Consider the following 17,375-nt stretch of genomic DNA (forward strand, 5'->3'; position numbering starts at 1 on the left):
GTGTGAGGACATGACAGGCTGTCTGCAACACTGAGATTCAGGGTTCATACCGTGTGAGGACATGACAGGCTGTGTGCAACACTGAGATTCAGGGTTCATACCGTGTGAGGACATGACAGGCTGTCTGCAACACTGAGATTCAGGGTTCATACCGTGTGAGGACATGACAGACTGTGTGCAACACGGAGATTCACGGAGATTCAGGGTTCATACCGTGCGAGGACATGACAGACTGTGCAACACTGAGATTCAGGGTTCATACCGTGTGAGGACATGACAGGCTGTGTGCAACACTGAGATTCAGGGTTCATACCGTGTGAGGACATGACAGACTTATGCAACACTGAGATTCAGGGTTCATACCGTGTGAGGACATGACAGACTTATGCAACACTGAGATTCAGGGTTCATACCGTGTGAGGACATGACAGGCTGTGTGCAACACTGAGATTCAGGGTTCATAGCGTGTGAGGACATGACAGGCTGTGTGCAACACTGAGATTCAGGGTTCATACCGTGTGAGGACATGACAGACTGTGTGCAACACTGAGATTCAGGGTTCATACCGTGTGAGGACATGACAGGCTGTCTGCAACACTGAGATTCAGGGTTCATACCGTGTGAGGACATGACAGACTGTGTGCAACACGGAGATTCAGGGTTCACAGCATGTGAGGACATGACAGGCTGTGTGCAACACTGAGATTCAGGGTTCACAGCGTGTGAGGACATGACAGGCTGTGTGCAACACTGAGATTCAGGGTTCATACCGTGTGAGGACATGACAGGCTGTGTGCAACACTGAGATTCAGGGTTCATAGCGTTTGAGGACATGACAGGCTGTGTGCAACACTGAGATTCAGGGTTCATAGCGTGTGAGGACATGACAGGCTGTGTGCAACACTGAGATTCAGGGTTCATACCGTGTGAGGACATGACAGGCTGTGTGCAACACTGAGATTCAGGGTTCATACCGTGTGAGGACATGACAGGCTGTGTGCAACACTGAGATTCAGGGTTCATAGCGTTTGAGGACATGACAGGCTGTGTGCAACACTGAGATTCAGGGTTCATAGCGTGTGAGGACATGACAGGCTGTGTGCAACACTGAGATTCAGGGTTCATACCGTGTGAGGACATGACAGGCTGTGTGCAACACTGAGATTCAGGGTTCATACCGTGTGAGGACATGACAGGCTGTGTGCAACACTGAGATTCAGGGTTCATACCGTGTGAGGACATGCACTACCAAGGCCGATTTAGAGAGAATACATACCATGGAAATGAGGTGTTATCATAATGTACTAAACATAAGAAACAATGATCACATCGTCAATGAAGAAGTAAGCCAACCCCATCAAGCAGCACACTGGACCATCTGGAGATCTGCTGACATCAGTTGATAAAAGGAAACTACATTGATACAGCCAAATAACAAGATCCAATGGCCTTGTTAAAACACTACTCCAAGGAACTGTTGATGTAGGGAGATGGAGCGGAAGACAGTGAGATACATACCTGGCTGCAGAGAATCTGCCTCATGTTAGGATTGGTGACCAGGGCTCGCAACAAAGTGATGCAATGCTCCACTGCCGCACTGGCACATCCGAAACAGGTGTTGGCTTTCCTGGAACATCAACAGTAACGGATGTTAGTTCCACAAGCAAATTAGGGTCAAATGCACCACACATGGTTGTTCTGTTCTCCAAAATGTATTAATACTCTTTCCACTTATACACAAACACATACAACAAATCAGTAGTATCTGGATATACAATGCACATTATCTCAGCTCTGGAACCTGTGTGTTATATAATGTGCGCTCTACACCAACACTGCAATCAAGGGATTAATACTGTTTCCCAATCCTCTAAAAGTCCTTCACAACATGTGTGTATATCCCCCTGCAGTCAACGTACTGTGTGCTTTTAAAATCATATATTCTAAGGATCTTTTCTGCCTTGGTAATCAAATGTACGGCTCTGCAGTTTGTTGTTCTTCCGATATCATGTATCATATGGGTACTGTCTGCTGTTCATGTTTCATGTCTTAAGAATATCCACTGCCCCCAGCCCCCCTCCCAAACTTCCCAGAATAGCCTTCCTTCCCTGCCTCTTCCTTGTCTTCAAATTTTCCAGTTTTAGAGTTACGCATGTGTGTGAATGACTGGTGCGAAAGTGCTTTGATTTGTCTCTGCACAAGATTCAGCGCTATATAAATATAATAATTATAATTACTAAAAAAAAAAATTACAGACACAACCCTCCCCACACACACACACATTCTATACCATTCTATTAACATGTTATGCCTTCTGATCTTAAAACACTACTCCTACTAGGTGTCTTTTAAGAAATCTCAGGACAATTCAATAAGGCCCAGTTACCACATCTCCTTTCTCTCTCTTCCCAGCATGATGCCCCAGTTTCCCCAATACACATATACAACCCCCCCCCACACCCCCACTCACCCCTCCTTGTCCTTCTTGCTGGCGGCGGCGCTGATGGACGCTTTACATCCTGGCACCTCCTTGACCTTTGGCCTCGCCATGGCCCCCGGCATGTTGCCTTGAACCTTGGAGGCCACAGCCTCTCTCTGCTGCTGGTCGTACTCCACCAGCTCTCGTCGGCACGCCATCACTTTCTGTTAGCCGGCAAGTTCATAGATTAGAACACTATAAAGAGCACACAACATTTGAGTTCAACTTTCTTTTCTTCTTTTTTTTTTCAATCAACTGTATGGAAATGTTTTTCCAAAGGTCTCACCTTCAGTGTCTCAAAGAGGCATCATTGTATTCGTGACAAACCCATATATATTACACAACATCTTTTAAGCAGATGCCTAACCAGCAGCATAACCCAACACACAAGTTAGGCCTTGAAAGCATGTGTAAATAGTTTGTGTACCTATCAGATGAGGATTTCTCTAAAAGAATTTTGGAAGAGAACAACACTTTTGTTGTTTCATGGGTTCTTTTCAGTGTCCAAAAAATATGTTTTCCATAACATTCATTGCTGTGATTAACAAGTGCAGACACTGATAGGTGTCTTGATTCCTGTCTTGCGCAAAATTTCACATACACACCTGGATGAGTAGCTAGGTATCTGTCACTAAAGCACTGCTGTGTATGTGTGTGTGTGTGTGTGTGTGTAAGCATGTGTGCGCCTACATCAGTACATTGTGTGCGTGCAAGCAAACACAAAAGCTTGAATGACTGTGACCATGTTCAACAACAACAACAGAAGCATGTTTCTTTTTTTTCTTCCCTCTCTTGCATTCGTCCATTCCTCCTTCCTTTCTGGTGCTTCTTACTTCTTTTGTTTCCTCTACCTGAAGACATGGCACCAGGAGGAATCTCCCTCTTTCACTTCATCAAATCCCTGCATTCAGCTCTTTCAAGTCTGACCTTTAAACCTATCCCATCTACCCAAAACAGCTCCTCCCATACCTTCCAATTTTCAGTCCATACTTTCTCTAACTTTCTGTCAACAAATGAATATCACTTGTTTTTTTTTGTTTTTTTTATCCTTTTGTTTCAGAATTATGCAAGCCTTTGAGAGTTGGATGTGAAAGAGCTCTTATTTGTTTCTGCACAACAGTTAGTGATGATGGTGATCATGAAGATGATTATCATAATTATCGTTTTTCAACACACCTGGATGATGTTGCTGAGCTCGTCAAAGGCCGACTTGCACTCCCCACAGTACTTCTGTGCCAGAAGCTGGATGGCCTTGTTCACGTTGCTGGCCGGCACTGCACTGCTCTGGTTGTTGGCTTCGTCCTGGGGGCACAATTACAATGAGGGGGGCTAAGTATTCTGTCATGTCTTCTGAAGTCGAAGGGTATTCATCTATGGTGGTATCATTCTTTTCTCACAAGCACGTTTAGGAAACCAACCGTATCTGGCTTTAATAGTGCTCACACTATAAAACCCATGCATACACACGGGCTATGTGCGCACACACGCACACACACATCTACATTTATATAGATATATACGTATACACATCTTCAGTTCAGCACAATGATTCTTTCTTTATATTTCTTTTGAATTCCTAGCACATTCATCATTAAAGCAATATCATCATTTTCCCAAAAGCACACAGGTGACTACAGTAACCAATCCTATCAGGCTCCAAAAAAGCTCACACCCTTTCCATCTTCACTGCATCTAACAGACACACACATCCCAAAATCAACCCATGATCATTCTACTGAAATGTTAGTGCTTACAAAAGTCTCTTTCCCACACACCCCACACCCCTCTCTCCCTCCAGCTTCCCTGCAATGCCTCTCAAAAATGCTGTGTCAATGTCCTGACCACTACTGCATGTGTCTGTCCTAGGCTGGGCTGACACCTCTACATACAATACAGAAAAACAAAATCACAGAAAAATCACGAACATGACAACCAAAGCTGATAGTACAACAAATATGCTTTCTTACAGAAAAAAAGGGGGGTGGGGGGGGGGGGGGGGGGTTAACACTGCACTGTGGCAATGTGTCTACCCAGAAATAGCAGCCTCACACTGAGAAATCTGTTGTGACAAAAAGTAATATAATACAATACAATACAAAAAAAAAACAACACCAGCATCTCTATCCGCTGTGAGACAGGCAGATGGCACAGTGCTCTGTGACGAAAAGTAATTACAACACAATACAATTAATACAATACAAACAGCACCAACCCACTGTGAGACAGGCAATCAGCACTGTGCTTGGTGACAGAAAGTAATACGATATAATACTATACAATACAAACAGCACCTTCATGTTGTGAGACAGGCGATCAGCACCGTGCTGAGTAACATCAAACAATACATACAACACAACACAACACATCATGGCACGATGCGACACAACAGAAGGCAATACAATACAATACAAACAGCACCTACCTGCTGTGAGACAGTCAGGCAACTGGCGCCGAGTTTGGTGACACAAAGTAGAATAAACCAAAAACGAAACAAAACAATACAATATAAATGGAACCTAACTGCTGTGAGACTGGTGATCAGCGCTGTGCTCAGTGACAAAAAAAAGTGATACAAATCAAAACAAAGCATTACAATACAATGCAGTACAATACATTACAATACAACACAGTACAATACAAAGGGCGCCTACCCGCTGTGAGACAGTCAGGCGATCAGCGCTGTGCTCAGTGACCTGGATGAGCAGTGACTCCAGGATGGGGCGATGAGTTTGCAGCTGTTTGTACGTGCGGTCTGCCTTCTCCAGCAACAAGTTGATCGTCGAGATGGCCTGGAAATAAATAATTAATTGTTTAAAAAAAAAAATAAAAAAAACAAACCTCAAAACAATTTAACTCGTTGAACTTTGTTGCCACGAAAATTAAGGATGGAGCAAATCAGATTTTTTTTTTTTTTTTTCAAGTTTGTTCCCACGAAATTCAAAGAGGAAGCAAGCCAGATATGTTTAAAAAAAAAAATTTTTTCCTGTTCTTTGAAGTCTGTTCTCATGAAATTCAAAGATAAAGCAAGCCAGAAATGTTATCGTTTTGTATTTTTCTGCTGTAACAAATCCACAGAAACAAAAACAGATCTGTTTTATTTCTTCTGCTGTGAAAGGATGAAAGAAAATCTACACCAACCACAAATATCTTACACAATATGGTACTTAAACACGAAAGAAACACCCAAACAAACAAAACCTATCTCTAATTTTCCTGCAAAAGAATGAAAGAAAATCTAGATGGCAAAAAATATTCTACTCGAGTTTAGTATCATATTTCAATATGACAGGCAAAAACTGTCCAAATGTATATTGGCACACCTACTTGAATGATGGATTCTCAAAACAAAGTATTTTCCATTGTAAACCAATAAATCATTCTGGAAGACACTGTTCAACACACACACAGACACACACACACGTACACTTTCCACCAATGCCCCTGGTCATTAACTCAAACTCCGACTCCAGCCAGTCACATATGAAGCATAACTGAGGCAGGCTGAGATGGGGAGAGGTCAGGGGGGAAAGAGGGGGGGGGGGGATTCTCTATCTTTCAAAGGCCCTTGAAGTATCCCAGAATGCCCTCACCTTCTTCCTGTCCTCCTCGTTCTCGATGGGGTCGACAGCACAGCAGGGCTTGCCCAGCAGGGTCAGGTCAAACTTGGCATACTTGCAGAACCCACAGGCATTGCACAGGAACGGGTCCTTCTCGTCATAGTTGATGGCTCTGAACACACACACACACACACACACACACAGATGCTGAAACTGATATTGCTGTAATATTCTGAATGTCAGTCATGAGCCACAATCCAAACCAAATCCTTAACCAAAGGGCATGTCTGAACAAATTAACAAAGAAAAAAAATAAATACATCAATAAATAAAAACAAATAAAATGTTACTATGGAATTCTGAACAATATAGAAATAGTCCCACCTGTTCTTTTCCCTTTAATAATAATAATAATGTAGACTGAGACTCAAATCTCCCTGGCAGGCAGCTCATAGAAGTTTACAACGAAAAGCTACACATAACATATACGTACATTCATCAAGTAAGTACATCATACATGAACAAGTGAGTGCACACACACACACACACACACACTTGGACCCCCACCCCCCTACACACACACAACCAGCAGAAGCCCCCACAGAAAGCATACTGGTCAGTAAGATGACAACCCCTGTACCATACCCGCCAACACAGAAATCCCTTTAACGGCCATTTGATCTGCACGTGCGGTGAACACACACAAAAGGAACTGAGGCTCCAATGAAAGTGCACACCCATGAGACTGGAAAATACACCACTCATAACACCCAAATACTCTCACCAAATCCTTTCCCCCCCATCCACACCAGCCCACCGCGCCCCGCCACCCAATACCTGCACTTGTGGCACTGGTAGACGTTCTCCCCACAGTTGCCACAGACGCCAGGCGTGGCAGGGACGGAGGCCGAACAGCGTGGGCACTGCAGCGTCTCCGTGGTGGCCTGAAGGTTGTCGTAGAAGTCTGCGTACTCCAGCATCAGGTTGCAGGCCACGATGGGGATGGGGAACTCCACCTGGTGGCACCAAGGGGAGAATGATTAAAACATTTTTTTTTTTTTTTTCTGAATCCCCTCCACTCCCCCAACCAAAGATTAAGTTTAACATAATACACTTACCGTTACCCGTTCGTGCAGACTCCAGCATGGTGTCTGATTCCTTTGTGTGTATGTGTGTGTGTGTGTGTGTGTGTGTGCACGCGCGTGTGTGCATGTGCGTGCATGCGTGCGTATATGTGCATTGATATACACATGGATTTTTTTTCATGTGAAGTGGTATGTTACTATCCACTATTGTAATAATATTATTTCATGTGAGGCACTTGAGTTTGCACCATATGAGTACTATTACACATATTATTATCACTATATCATCATCATTATCATTACTATGCGTGACATCGAGTGTGTATGTGTGTGCATGAATGTGAGTGCATGTGTGTATTTTGTATAATCCTGCACACATTTCACAGCATGTGTGTGGTGTACATTTGCTGTACAGTCAACTCACCTTGATATCAGTCTGTCCTGTTGTCAGAGTCACTTTCTTGGCTTTGTGCCACAGGCCTGGTCTGTAGACAAGCAAATACTACATCGTAAATATGTACATACAAACATATGCATGTGCCCATACACAAACAAGCACACACACACAGTCACTTTCTTGGCTTTGTGCCACAGGCCTGGTCTGTAGACAAGCAAATACTACATCGTAAATATGTACATACAAACATATGCATGTGCCCATACACAAAAAAGCACACACACACACACACAGTCACTTTCTTGGCTTTGTGCCACAGGCCTGGTCTGTAGACAAGCAAATATTACATCGTAAATATGTACATACAAACATATGCATGTGCCCATACACAAACAAGCACACACACACAGTCACTTTCTTGGCTTTGTGCCACAGGCCTGGTCTGTAGACAAGCAAATACTACATCGTAAATATGTACATACAAACATATGCATGTGCCCATACACAAACATGCACACACACGCACACACACACACACACACACACACACAGAGGCAAACACACGCTCACATGTGGACTTGTGTGCACACTTTTAAATGAAAAATTCTGACGCCCAAACAACTTTTCAGATGGAGATTCCAATACCTTTTCATCTGCAAAAGCTGTCCAAGAAGGAAATGCCATGCCCACGTTATTTAACCAAAAGATTCCCGGTGCCCAAGCATATTTCAGCTGCAAATGCTCAGAAAACAATTTCCATGCCCACATAACTTCACAAAAAATTCCCTGCACCCAACTGTATTTCAAATTTTAAAAATGCAAGCATTCTTTTCACGTTAAGATTCACCATGCTCAACTGTCTTTCAACTAAAAAAATAAAAAAATAAATAAAATTAAATTAAATTAAAAAAATCTGCAGGAGTTTCAGTTTCAGTAGCTCAAGGAGGCGTCACTGCGTTCGGATAAATCCATATACGCTACACCACATCTGCCAAGCAGATGCCCGACCAGCAGCGTAACCCAACGCGCTTATGCAGGAAACAATGCCCACGCGCACACTCACCTGTTCTTCAGCTCCACCACAGCCTGCACAGAGCGGTTGTTGTAGTAGATGTTCAGCGTCCTCACCTGTGTTGAAGGAAATCAGATGTCTTTATAAGGTTCATGGTGACGACTCTTTTGTGAAAAAATTGAGGTCTGAACACACACTAAGAATTTACATGTCTAAAGTTAACATGTCACAGATTGGAATCAAAGCACACACACAGTTTACATGTCCAATGTTAACGTGTCACAGACTGTAATCAAAACTTACAGTTTACAGGCCAAATGTTAGCATGTCACTTATCAGAATCAGAGCACACACTGAGAGTTTACATGCCAAATGTTAGCATGTCATAAATTGGTATGTAAATGACGGGCGCAATAGCCAAGTGGTTAAAGCGTTGGACTGTCAATCTGAGGGTCCCGGGTTCGAATCACAGTGACGGCGCCTGGTGGGTAAAGGGTGGAGATTTTTACGATCTCCCAGGTCAACATATGTGCTGACCTGCTAGTGCCTGAACCCCCTTCGCGTGTATATGCAAGCAGAAGATCAAATACGCACGTTAAAGATACTGTAATCCATGTCAGCGTTCGATGGGTTATGGAAACAAGAACATACCCAGCATGCACACACCCGAAAACAGAGTATGGCAGCCTACATGGTGGGGTAAAAACGGTCATACACGTAAAAGCCCACTCGTGTGCATACGAGTGAACGCAGAAGAAGAAGGTATGTAAACAGGAATGAAACCTTCCAAATATCATCAGCTAAATGTACAATGTGTCATTTCTGAAAGCTCATACTCCAATCCATCGGCTGCATTTTCATTCTCCCCCCCAACTTCTTGCCTCACATTTGTCTCAAATTATCCTCTGAATGAAGAGAAAAAAAAAAAAAAAAAAAAAAAAAAGGAAAATGCTTTCCAACTCACCCAAATAAGAGAAAGAAAATCCTCTCCTACATAATCTGTTGCATTAAGTCTCATCCACCATCAATTTCTTCTTGAACTTTTGTTGTTTTTTGTTTGTTTGTTGTTTTTTTTGTCAGTTCAAATCAAGGACATACAGTAGTGGGGGATGGGGGTGAAGACGAAAATTTACACACAGAGTGAAAGAGACAGAGACAAACGGAGACAGAGGAAGAGGGGGGTGGGTGGCTGACCATTTTGGTTCGCTTGAGGTCAGAGATGCGCAGGGAGATCTTGGAGATGGTGTGACTGCCGACCAGCTTGACGATCTGCGTGGTGGTGGTGAACTTGGAATCCACCTTCACTGCCGACAGCTTCAGGTTCTGAACACACCAACACCAACACACCCATCTTCATCACACAGTCACAGGGTATCAATATTATTAATATTATCTAGCGTATATGGATTTGTCCGAACCAGTGATGCGTCCTTTTTTTTTTTTTTTTTTTGAGGATATATTCAAATGATCTATATACTCATTTTCACTATTATGTATGTCGTCATGCCTTTCTGCACCTTATGTTTCATTTATCATGTACTCTTTCTTATCCTATTATCCTATTTATGTATTTGATTTATGTATTTAAGTACTTATGTTAAATATATATGTGTAATCAAAACTGAAAAAAAAAAAAAAGATCTAACGTATATGGATTTGTCCGAACCAGTGACGCCTCCTTGAGTAACTGAACTACTACTTCTTATCATTATCATTATCACTGATTCTTATACAGCACCTATCCTTGGTCAGAGACCAAGCTCTAAGTGCTTAACAAACATTTGCAATACAGGCTGCCTAACTGGGTAGAGCCAAATGAGAGCTGCCTTTAGGCCCTCATCACTCAGTTCCTGTGTTGTTCAGTCAGGCTTCAGTCTCTCTCTCTCTCTCTCTCTCTCTCTCACACACACACACACACACACACACACAAACATATATGTATCAGAGTAGATTTTACTACACTACTTTTTTCCTGGGACAACTCTCTTGTTGCCGTGGCTTAACATGCACAAAGTGTATGCTGCATACAGGACCTCAGGTTATCCTCTCATCCAAATAAATGGCCATCCAGACCACAACTCAAAGTCTAGCGCAAGGGGGGTAAAAATTCTGGCAAGTGTAGTGGTAATCGATCTTTGTGCCCAACACATCCGTCATCAAAACCCATCCACAGTAGGTCCACAGTGTCTTCACAGCACAGCCACCTATCAAAAGCTTCATGAAACCTGTCAACAAGTCTCTGTCTTGATCACCACCGAGGCGTACTGACCGTGTAGGGGACCTCCGGGTTGTTGCACACCAGACAGGGGTCACTCTCCAGGTAGTAGCCATCAAAGTCCACCAGCCCTTGCAGCATGCTGTCCACGCAATCACAACACCATTCTTTATTTTCTCACATGAAAAAAATATGTTTCGCAAAAGACAGGTTTGAGACTGTCCACCTTGCCAGCGCTACACTTTCATACACAATATAAATTACAGACCAAACCCATTTTGTGATCTAAAACAAAACAAAACAAATAAAAACCTGCAAAAGCAAGTAAATGTTATTGAAACCACATAATTCAAGCAAATTTGCAAAAGAAGTACAACAAAACAACCTATCACTGAACTGACACCACCAAAAAAACAACAGCCAGGCAACCCAAGAAAGACAGACACAGGCACCCCAAAGACAGACAGACAGACAGACAGACAGAGGGAGACATAGACAGTCAGACGAACTGAGAGAGACAGACAAAGAGAGAGACACACTGACACTGACACAAGTTAACTGTCAGGCCACCAACCCACACACAACTGAAAGCGGGGATGGATGGGAGTGGGATGAGGGGGGTGGGTGGGAAGGGTGTGGAACACAGGTGGGGGTGAGGATGTGGGTGACAGAGAGAAGCGAGGCAAACAGACAGACAGACAGAAATATACCGACTTGTAAATGGAGGCATTGGGGTGGTGAGCCAGCACATTGTTTTCTCCCCTCAGCAAGGACACTGCCTTCTCCAGGTAGCTCTGAACCTGACCACACAGTGACAGAGCAACAAATCAGAACCATGCCATGTGAATGGAGAGAGCAACCACTCTTTACTACTTGTCAATCGCGCCATGTTAAGAATGGAGTTTAAAGGTCTCATGCCCTTTAACGGCCAGTGGGGCAGTGACTTCGTGTCCACTGTCTCTGGGACAGGAAAGTCAGGCCCTATCCTCTACTCCTGCCATTTTAACCTCCTCCAAAGTCAGGTACCAAATCACAGCAAGGGTTGATTGAGGAAAATCAGAGTAAAGCGCCTTTTTCCAAGGACACAACACCATGGTAAAACAAGGCGTCAAACCATAATCAATGGTAAACACTGGATCACAAGTCCAACACCACGTGATTAAGCAAAAAAAAAAAAAAAAAAAAAAAAAAAAAAAAACCAACAGATTATATACAGCAGGTAAGATACATGGGACTGGATTGAATTTATCTTTTGGAAACAATCTGACTAATGCATTACAATAGAGACAAAGTGTGTGGCAAAATCTGGAAGAGCAATACCACGCCTATGCTGAAAATAAACACACATATATACATACTGAGTGGGGTACAAATGATCCCAGTGGTATCCACTTTTAAGATTGCAGATGGTTCTCTTTATTTTCCCAGCTCAGGTGAATCTTGCTTACAAAGAAAACTTTCAAGGATGCAAAAAATGTGACTATAATGATTAAAACTTAACTCACAAACTATAAGAGATCAAAAACTAATGTAGCAGTTTACACACATCAGTCAAACAAACATCAAATCCTTTTTCTGATCTCCTATAAGCTCCTGATGCTCAATGTGACAGAATAACACAAATTTAGCATACAAATCTAAATAAACACACAGAAACACACAGACACACACACACAGAACAGAACAGAAACAACCTACCTTTTGTTCTGACAGACTGGGTGTTTTGAGGACAAAGTAGCCGAGGAGGTCTACAAATTGTGCTGCTTTGCGACCAAACACTGGCAGCTCTTCCCACAATCCCCACAGCAGGTCCAACAACGCTTCCTGTTCACCCGCTGTTGAGTTCCTGGGGTCACACAGCAATAAGCCAATCAAAATGCATCTTCATGCTGTGTGTGCTGTTGTGTTGTGTTGTGTTGCATTGCATTGTATGTTCTGGTTTTGGGGTTGTTGTTTTTTTTGTTTGTTTGGGTTTTTTGGGTTTGTGTGTGTGTGTGTGTGTGTGTTTGCATGTACACACGTGTGTGCATGTTAAAGTGTGTGCAATGATATTCCCAAGTGCACAACAACCACAACTGGAAAGAATGCATTTCAAACTCTACCATTACAATTCATTTTCATTCCATAATCCATACCCAAACTTAACAACAGCAGGAAACCTGAAAGCATTCTGACATACCCTGCAAGTTTCAATACCACGGGAAACCAAAGCATTTTTAAAAATTTTATATCCACTGTCACTGTCCATTTTCATTCATCATGCTCTACACACAACTTCCAGCGCAGCAAGAACTCAAAACACATACTGTGACAATCTTTTCTGAGGAAAACCATTCAACACCGACAATATACCAACATGGCAAGTAACTCCTCCTCATGGTTGCCATCACCCTCCTCCCTTCCACTTCCCTCTCCCCATCCCACATCTCCACACACCCCTTCACTCCCCCTCCATGCCCCCCACCCTCCCCACCCCTACTCACTGGTAGATCCGGAGCACCAGGGAGTGGGCCAACCAGCGGTTCCCAGAGGCGTTGGACTCGAGGAGGAAGGTGCGGACGAACTTGACCAGGGTGGAGTTGTCCAGGCGACCAATCAAAAGCTCCACGAGCTCCTTGCTCAGCCCCTCGTCAAACTTCTGAGGCTCGCCCTCCGCAGAGTCTGCAATGACACAGAGGGAAAAAGACACATCTACAGTGACACACAGTGAGAGAAGACACATATGCACTGACACACAGAGAGAAAAGACACATCTGCAGTGACACACAAAGAGAAAAGACACATCTGCAGTGACACACAAAGAGAAAAGACACATCTGCAATGACACACAGAGAGAAAAGACACATCTGCAGTGACACACAGAGAGAAAAGACATCTGCAGTGACACACACGGAAAACACATCTGGTCACAGAGACACATTCTCAGAGAAAAGACATATCTGCAGTGACAGAGATAAAGGACAAATGTGGAGACACAGAGAGAAAAGACACATACGCAGTGACATACAAAACACATCTGCTGTGAGAGAGAGAGAGAGAGAGAGAGAGAGAGAGAGAGAGAGAGAAATCTGCAGGGACACAGAGAGAAATGACACAGCAGAAGTGACACACACAGAGAAAAGGCACATCTTCAGTGATATAGAGAAGCGGGATTGTAGGTTTCCCCCCCACTTTTTTTTTCTTTTTCTTTTTTTTTTTAATAACAAAGGTATTCCATTTCATAAATATATTTTATTCATAGTGATATGTGCGAGTACATTTATCCACACCACGACCACAAGCAAAAGCGTTCAGTGTGCTCAAAATTTAACCCTTTGAGCCCTGACCACCGCTTTACCGGTGGCAGAGAAAAATGACACAATGCCCAGCCACCGGCTGAGTGGTGCGTAAACACTTGAAGCGTGCAGAGTCTCAATCTGGCCCGTCAGGGCAGAAATCAGGGACAAAACGTGCGAGAAAACAACTGTACACAACGCAGCAAGTAACTGATATGCTTGATAATTTATTGGAAGTAGAGCATGACAATGATTACTCTGATAGTGAGGTGGAATTCGAATCAGATGATTTTGCTACAGACAGTGATGTTGAAAATGAATCTGAGCATGCAGAATGAGTTGATCAAAGGAGGCGTGTCAGGTTGAGACTCGGCACGCTTCATGGTAGAAATCGATCTTTTTTATCCAAAGCACATGCACAAAACACAGTGAAAAGGCGCGCAATGTTGGTACTACGTTCGCTGACGTCAGAATATTATGGTTTTTCTGACTGGCTCTTCAATATGAGTCAACCAATAGCAAAACATGACACAAGTGTTTACGCACCACTCAACCGGTGGCCAGGCATTATGCTACCCCTCCCCACCACCGGTAAAGCGGTGGTCAGGGCTCAAAGGGTTAATCAGATCAAATCAAATGATGTCATTTAGACAGCCCAACACTAAGGTGTTTAGTCAACACAGTAGACTATAAGATTTGTACATGTCAATGACTGGTGACAGTGGGTGTGAAATTGTGGTTCAGACCCGATTCTAAGGATGGATGAATAAATGCCTACTATCACCCCAGGAACTCACTGAGTTCCCTTATTCAGTGCAAGTCTGGTTCCCTAAGGACAAAAACAATTTGACAAAAGTAACAATGTAGATATTTTGCCAATCAAACTTCCAACTGATCATTTTGTGAATTTTTCTGTTGCTTTATGTTTTTTTTTTTGTTTTTTGTTTTCATATGTCACAGTGATTCAAGGCATAATAAAGCAATGATTGGAAAGTGAAAATACACAAATACTGACAAAAACAACAGAGTAAATGAATAAATAAATGAATAACAAAACAAAAGAGGAGCTAAGAATATATTTTCATGCCTCCCCATTTCATCATGATACCAACTATGTGTCACATTCACAATGAATTGCCTTTCCTAGTTCATAACCAGTTGCCTGGACTCTTGTTGCACAAATTTAGAATATATATATATAAAAAAAAAACAACCCATAAATGACAAGATTTTTTTCCTCCTAAAATCATACCAACCTTTCATGTTACATCATTATAAAAGCACATACTACCATCAACTGGACACTGTCATATATAGAGATTGCTGCCATCATTCACCAATCCACTAGCATAAACCACAAAATACATTTACTGGCAATATAAAAAAAAAAGAAAAAAGAAAGAACAAACTTTACAAAGCATGCATATATGAAAAGATTTATAATCTTCAAATAGTTCAAGAAATAATCAATTGTACGATATAAGAATAAGAATACAATTTCTAACTTCTAGTCATGCATCCTCTATGTCTAGCTTCTCCTAAGAAAAATAAATAGATGAACAAAATAGATTAACAAAATAAAATAAAAATCTTTTTTTTAATTTTATCCTTTTTTTTCTTACAGTGTACTGTTTAGTATCAAAATGGACATAGCTGCGTGGTTTTCAGAATTTCCTAAAGGGATATTTCCACACAGGGTAACCAAGACCAGACCATTTTCAAGTGTTTTGACACACAAACACAGCGAAATGAACGATGAGTTATTACGAAAAAGCTAAAACCATAGGTAGGCTTATTAGTATGGAAAAAACGTGGTGAGGGGAAAAACAGATAATACATGGACAGTCACCAACAGCACAGATGAGAGAGAGAGAGAGAGAGAGAAAGGAAGGGGAGAGAAGAGACAGAGTAAAAACCGGAGGAGTGAGGAGGGGTGTAGAAGAAAGAGTAAGAAAGAGGGAGAGAACTTGCCCTTGGCATTTATTCTGGTAGACAATCTGCAATATAAAACTCAAACTTCGGAAGAACCCCCCCACCCCCACCCCACCCATCCCCCCTCCCCCTCCCACAAACAGCCAAGACGAACAAAGCAGTGACAGGCACACTACTCAGCATGTCACAGTGGTTAGAATCATGTGTTGTAGGTCTGAAAACATTGTATACCCCCCCCCCCCCACCACCACCACCCCTGACCCCTCCAATTACCTTTAACCCGACACTGAATGTGGTACAGAAGATGCAAACAGAAACAAAGGAACCAGCACAATCCAGTCATTTCACACTGATATGTGCCCAGATTGCTCAACCAACACTGCAGGTGTCTGCATCTCTCAAGGGTGGCTTGCATGAGAATGTGAGATATTATGAAAAGGCATGTGTGGGGAAAGTCCCCTTGTGGAGTCTAAGAGTAAGAGAGAAACAATTATTAACACATTATCAATTTTATCATTACGAAAATATTTTTCAGAGAGAGGGTCACAAATTCAGAAGCCAATGTCAAAAACAGAAAGTGGAAAAACATTATCATCAATATATGACAGGCACATGGAGAGAGCAAGAAATTACAATATTGCAAATTCACTATATATATATATCACCAATATATATATATATATGGAAAGATCACAGGATTCAGAAGGGATCAGAGTACACAGCTTATACTTCATGCAAAGATGAACGGTGCTGTGCAAAAATGGTACAGCCTTGTGATATAGGGTGCTTGTGTTTGGAAAAATGGATTGTTTCTGTGGGGGGCTGAGGCTGGAGGAAGATGAAGCTTATGTCATGTGAGGAAAGGTAAAACAGAGGTTGGAGGAGAGGGGGAGGAGGAGGACTGACAGGAGTGATGTGAAAGGAGAGGAGAGGATATGGGCCAAAAGGAAATCCTTCAGTCACTCTCAGAACTGAAACTACACTTTGGGTGTGGTTTTGTTGTTGCTGTTGTTGTTTGTTTGGTGGTTGGTTTTATTTTGTTTGTTTGTTTGTTTGTTGATTTTTTTTTAATGATCCAAACAATTCTTATAATAGTTATGTAATTTGATTTACCAGCTCTCTCTACCCTGTACACACACACACACACACAATGACAGAAATAAACCGATTAGTGTCCCTTCAGAATCCAGAGAGTTAGTATTGTTTGCTTGCTTCTGAGTGCTTGTGCTGAGTACATCAAACACTGTCAACAGATTGTTAGTTGACCACAGAATTACCCACACAGTGTTATCATTTCAACTCATGACTGCTACAGGATAAAAATCAAACATAACAGGCCCAATACATTATCACTGCTCAAGTCAAAGTACTGAAAGATATCACTGCTCTGAGTACAGAAAGAATATATAATGATACATTCTGT

At 42.4% G+C, this 17,375-nt stretch overlaps 1 protein-coding gene across 6 annotated transcripts in view; it reads right to left on the reverse strand.

The window, feature by feature from the left end:
• The window catches only part of LOC143289901 (E3 ubiquitin-protein ligase UBR4-like), a 154,119-nt gene that overhangs the window by 43,458 nt on the left and 93,286 nt on the right, over nt 1–17,375 (reverse strand). For all 6 annotated transcript variants that reach the window (XM_076599140.1, XM_076599138.1, XM_076599135.1 and 3 more), the window contains 13 exons: nt 13,229–13,406; nt 12,444–12,591; nt 11,460–11,545; nt 10,800–10,887; nt 9,725–9,853; nt 8,582–8,646; nt 7,546–7,606; nt 6,874–7,052; nt 6,070–6,208; nt 5,131–5,268; nt 3,656–3,781; nt 2,471–2,643; nt 1,519–1,627 (listed from right to left, as the gene is read on the reverse strand). In XM_076599140.1, coding sequence (XP_076455255.1) covers nt 1,519–1,627; nt 2,471–2,643; nt 3,656–3,781; nt 5,131–5,268; nt 6,070–6,208; nt 6,874–7,052; nt 7,546–7,606; nt 8,582–8,646; nt 9,725–9,853; nt 10,800–10,887; nt 11,460–11,545; nt 12,444–12,591; nt 13,229–13,406 — 1,619 coding nt within the window. The remainder of the gene's footprint in view (nt 1–1,518; nt 1,628–2,470; nt 2,644–3,655; nt 3,782–5,130; nt 5,269–6,069; nt 6,209–6,873; nt 7,053–7,545; nt 7,607–8,581; nt 8,647–9,724; nt 9,854–10,799; nt 10,888–11,459; nt 11,546–12,443; nt 12,592–13,228; nt 13,407–17,375) is intronic.

Source organism: Babylonia areolata, chromosome 14, assembly GCF_041734735.1.
Source record: "Babylonia areolata isolate BAREFJ2019XMU chromosome 14, ASM4173473v1, whole genome shotgun sequence".
NCBI lineage: Eukaryota > Metazoa > Mollusca > Gastropoda > Neogastropoda > Buccinidae > Babylonia > Babylonia areolata.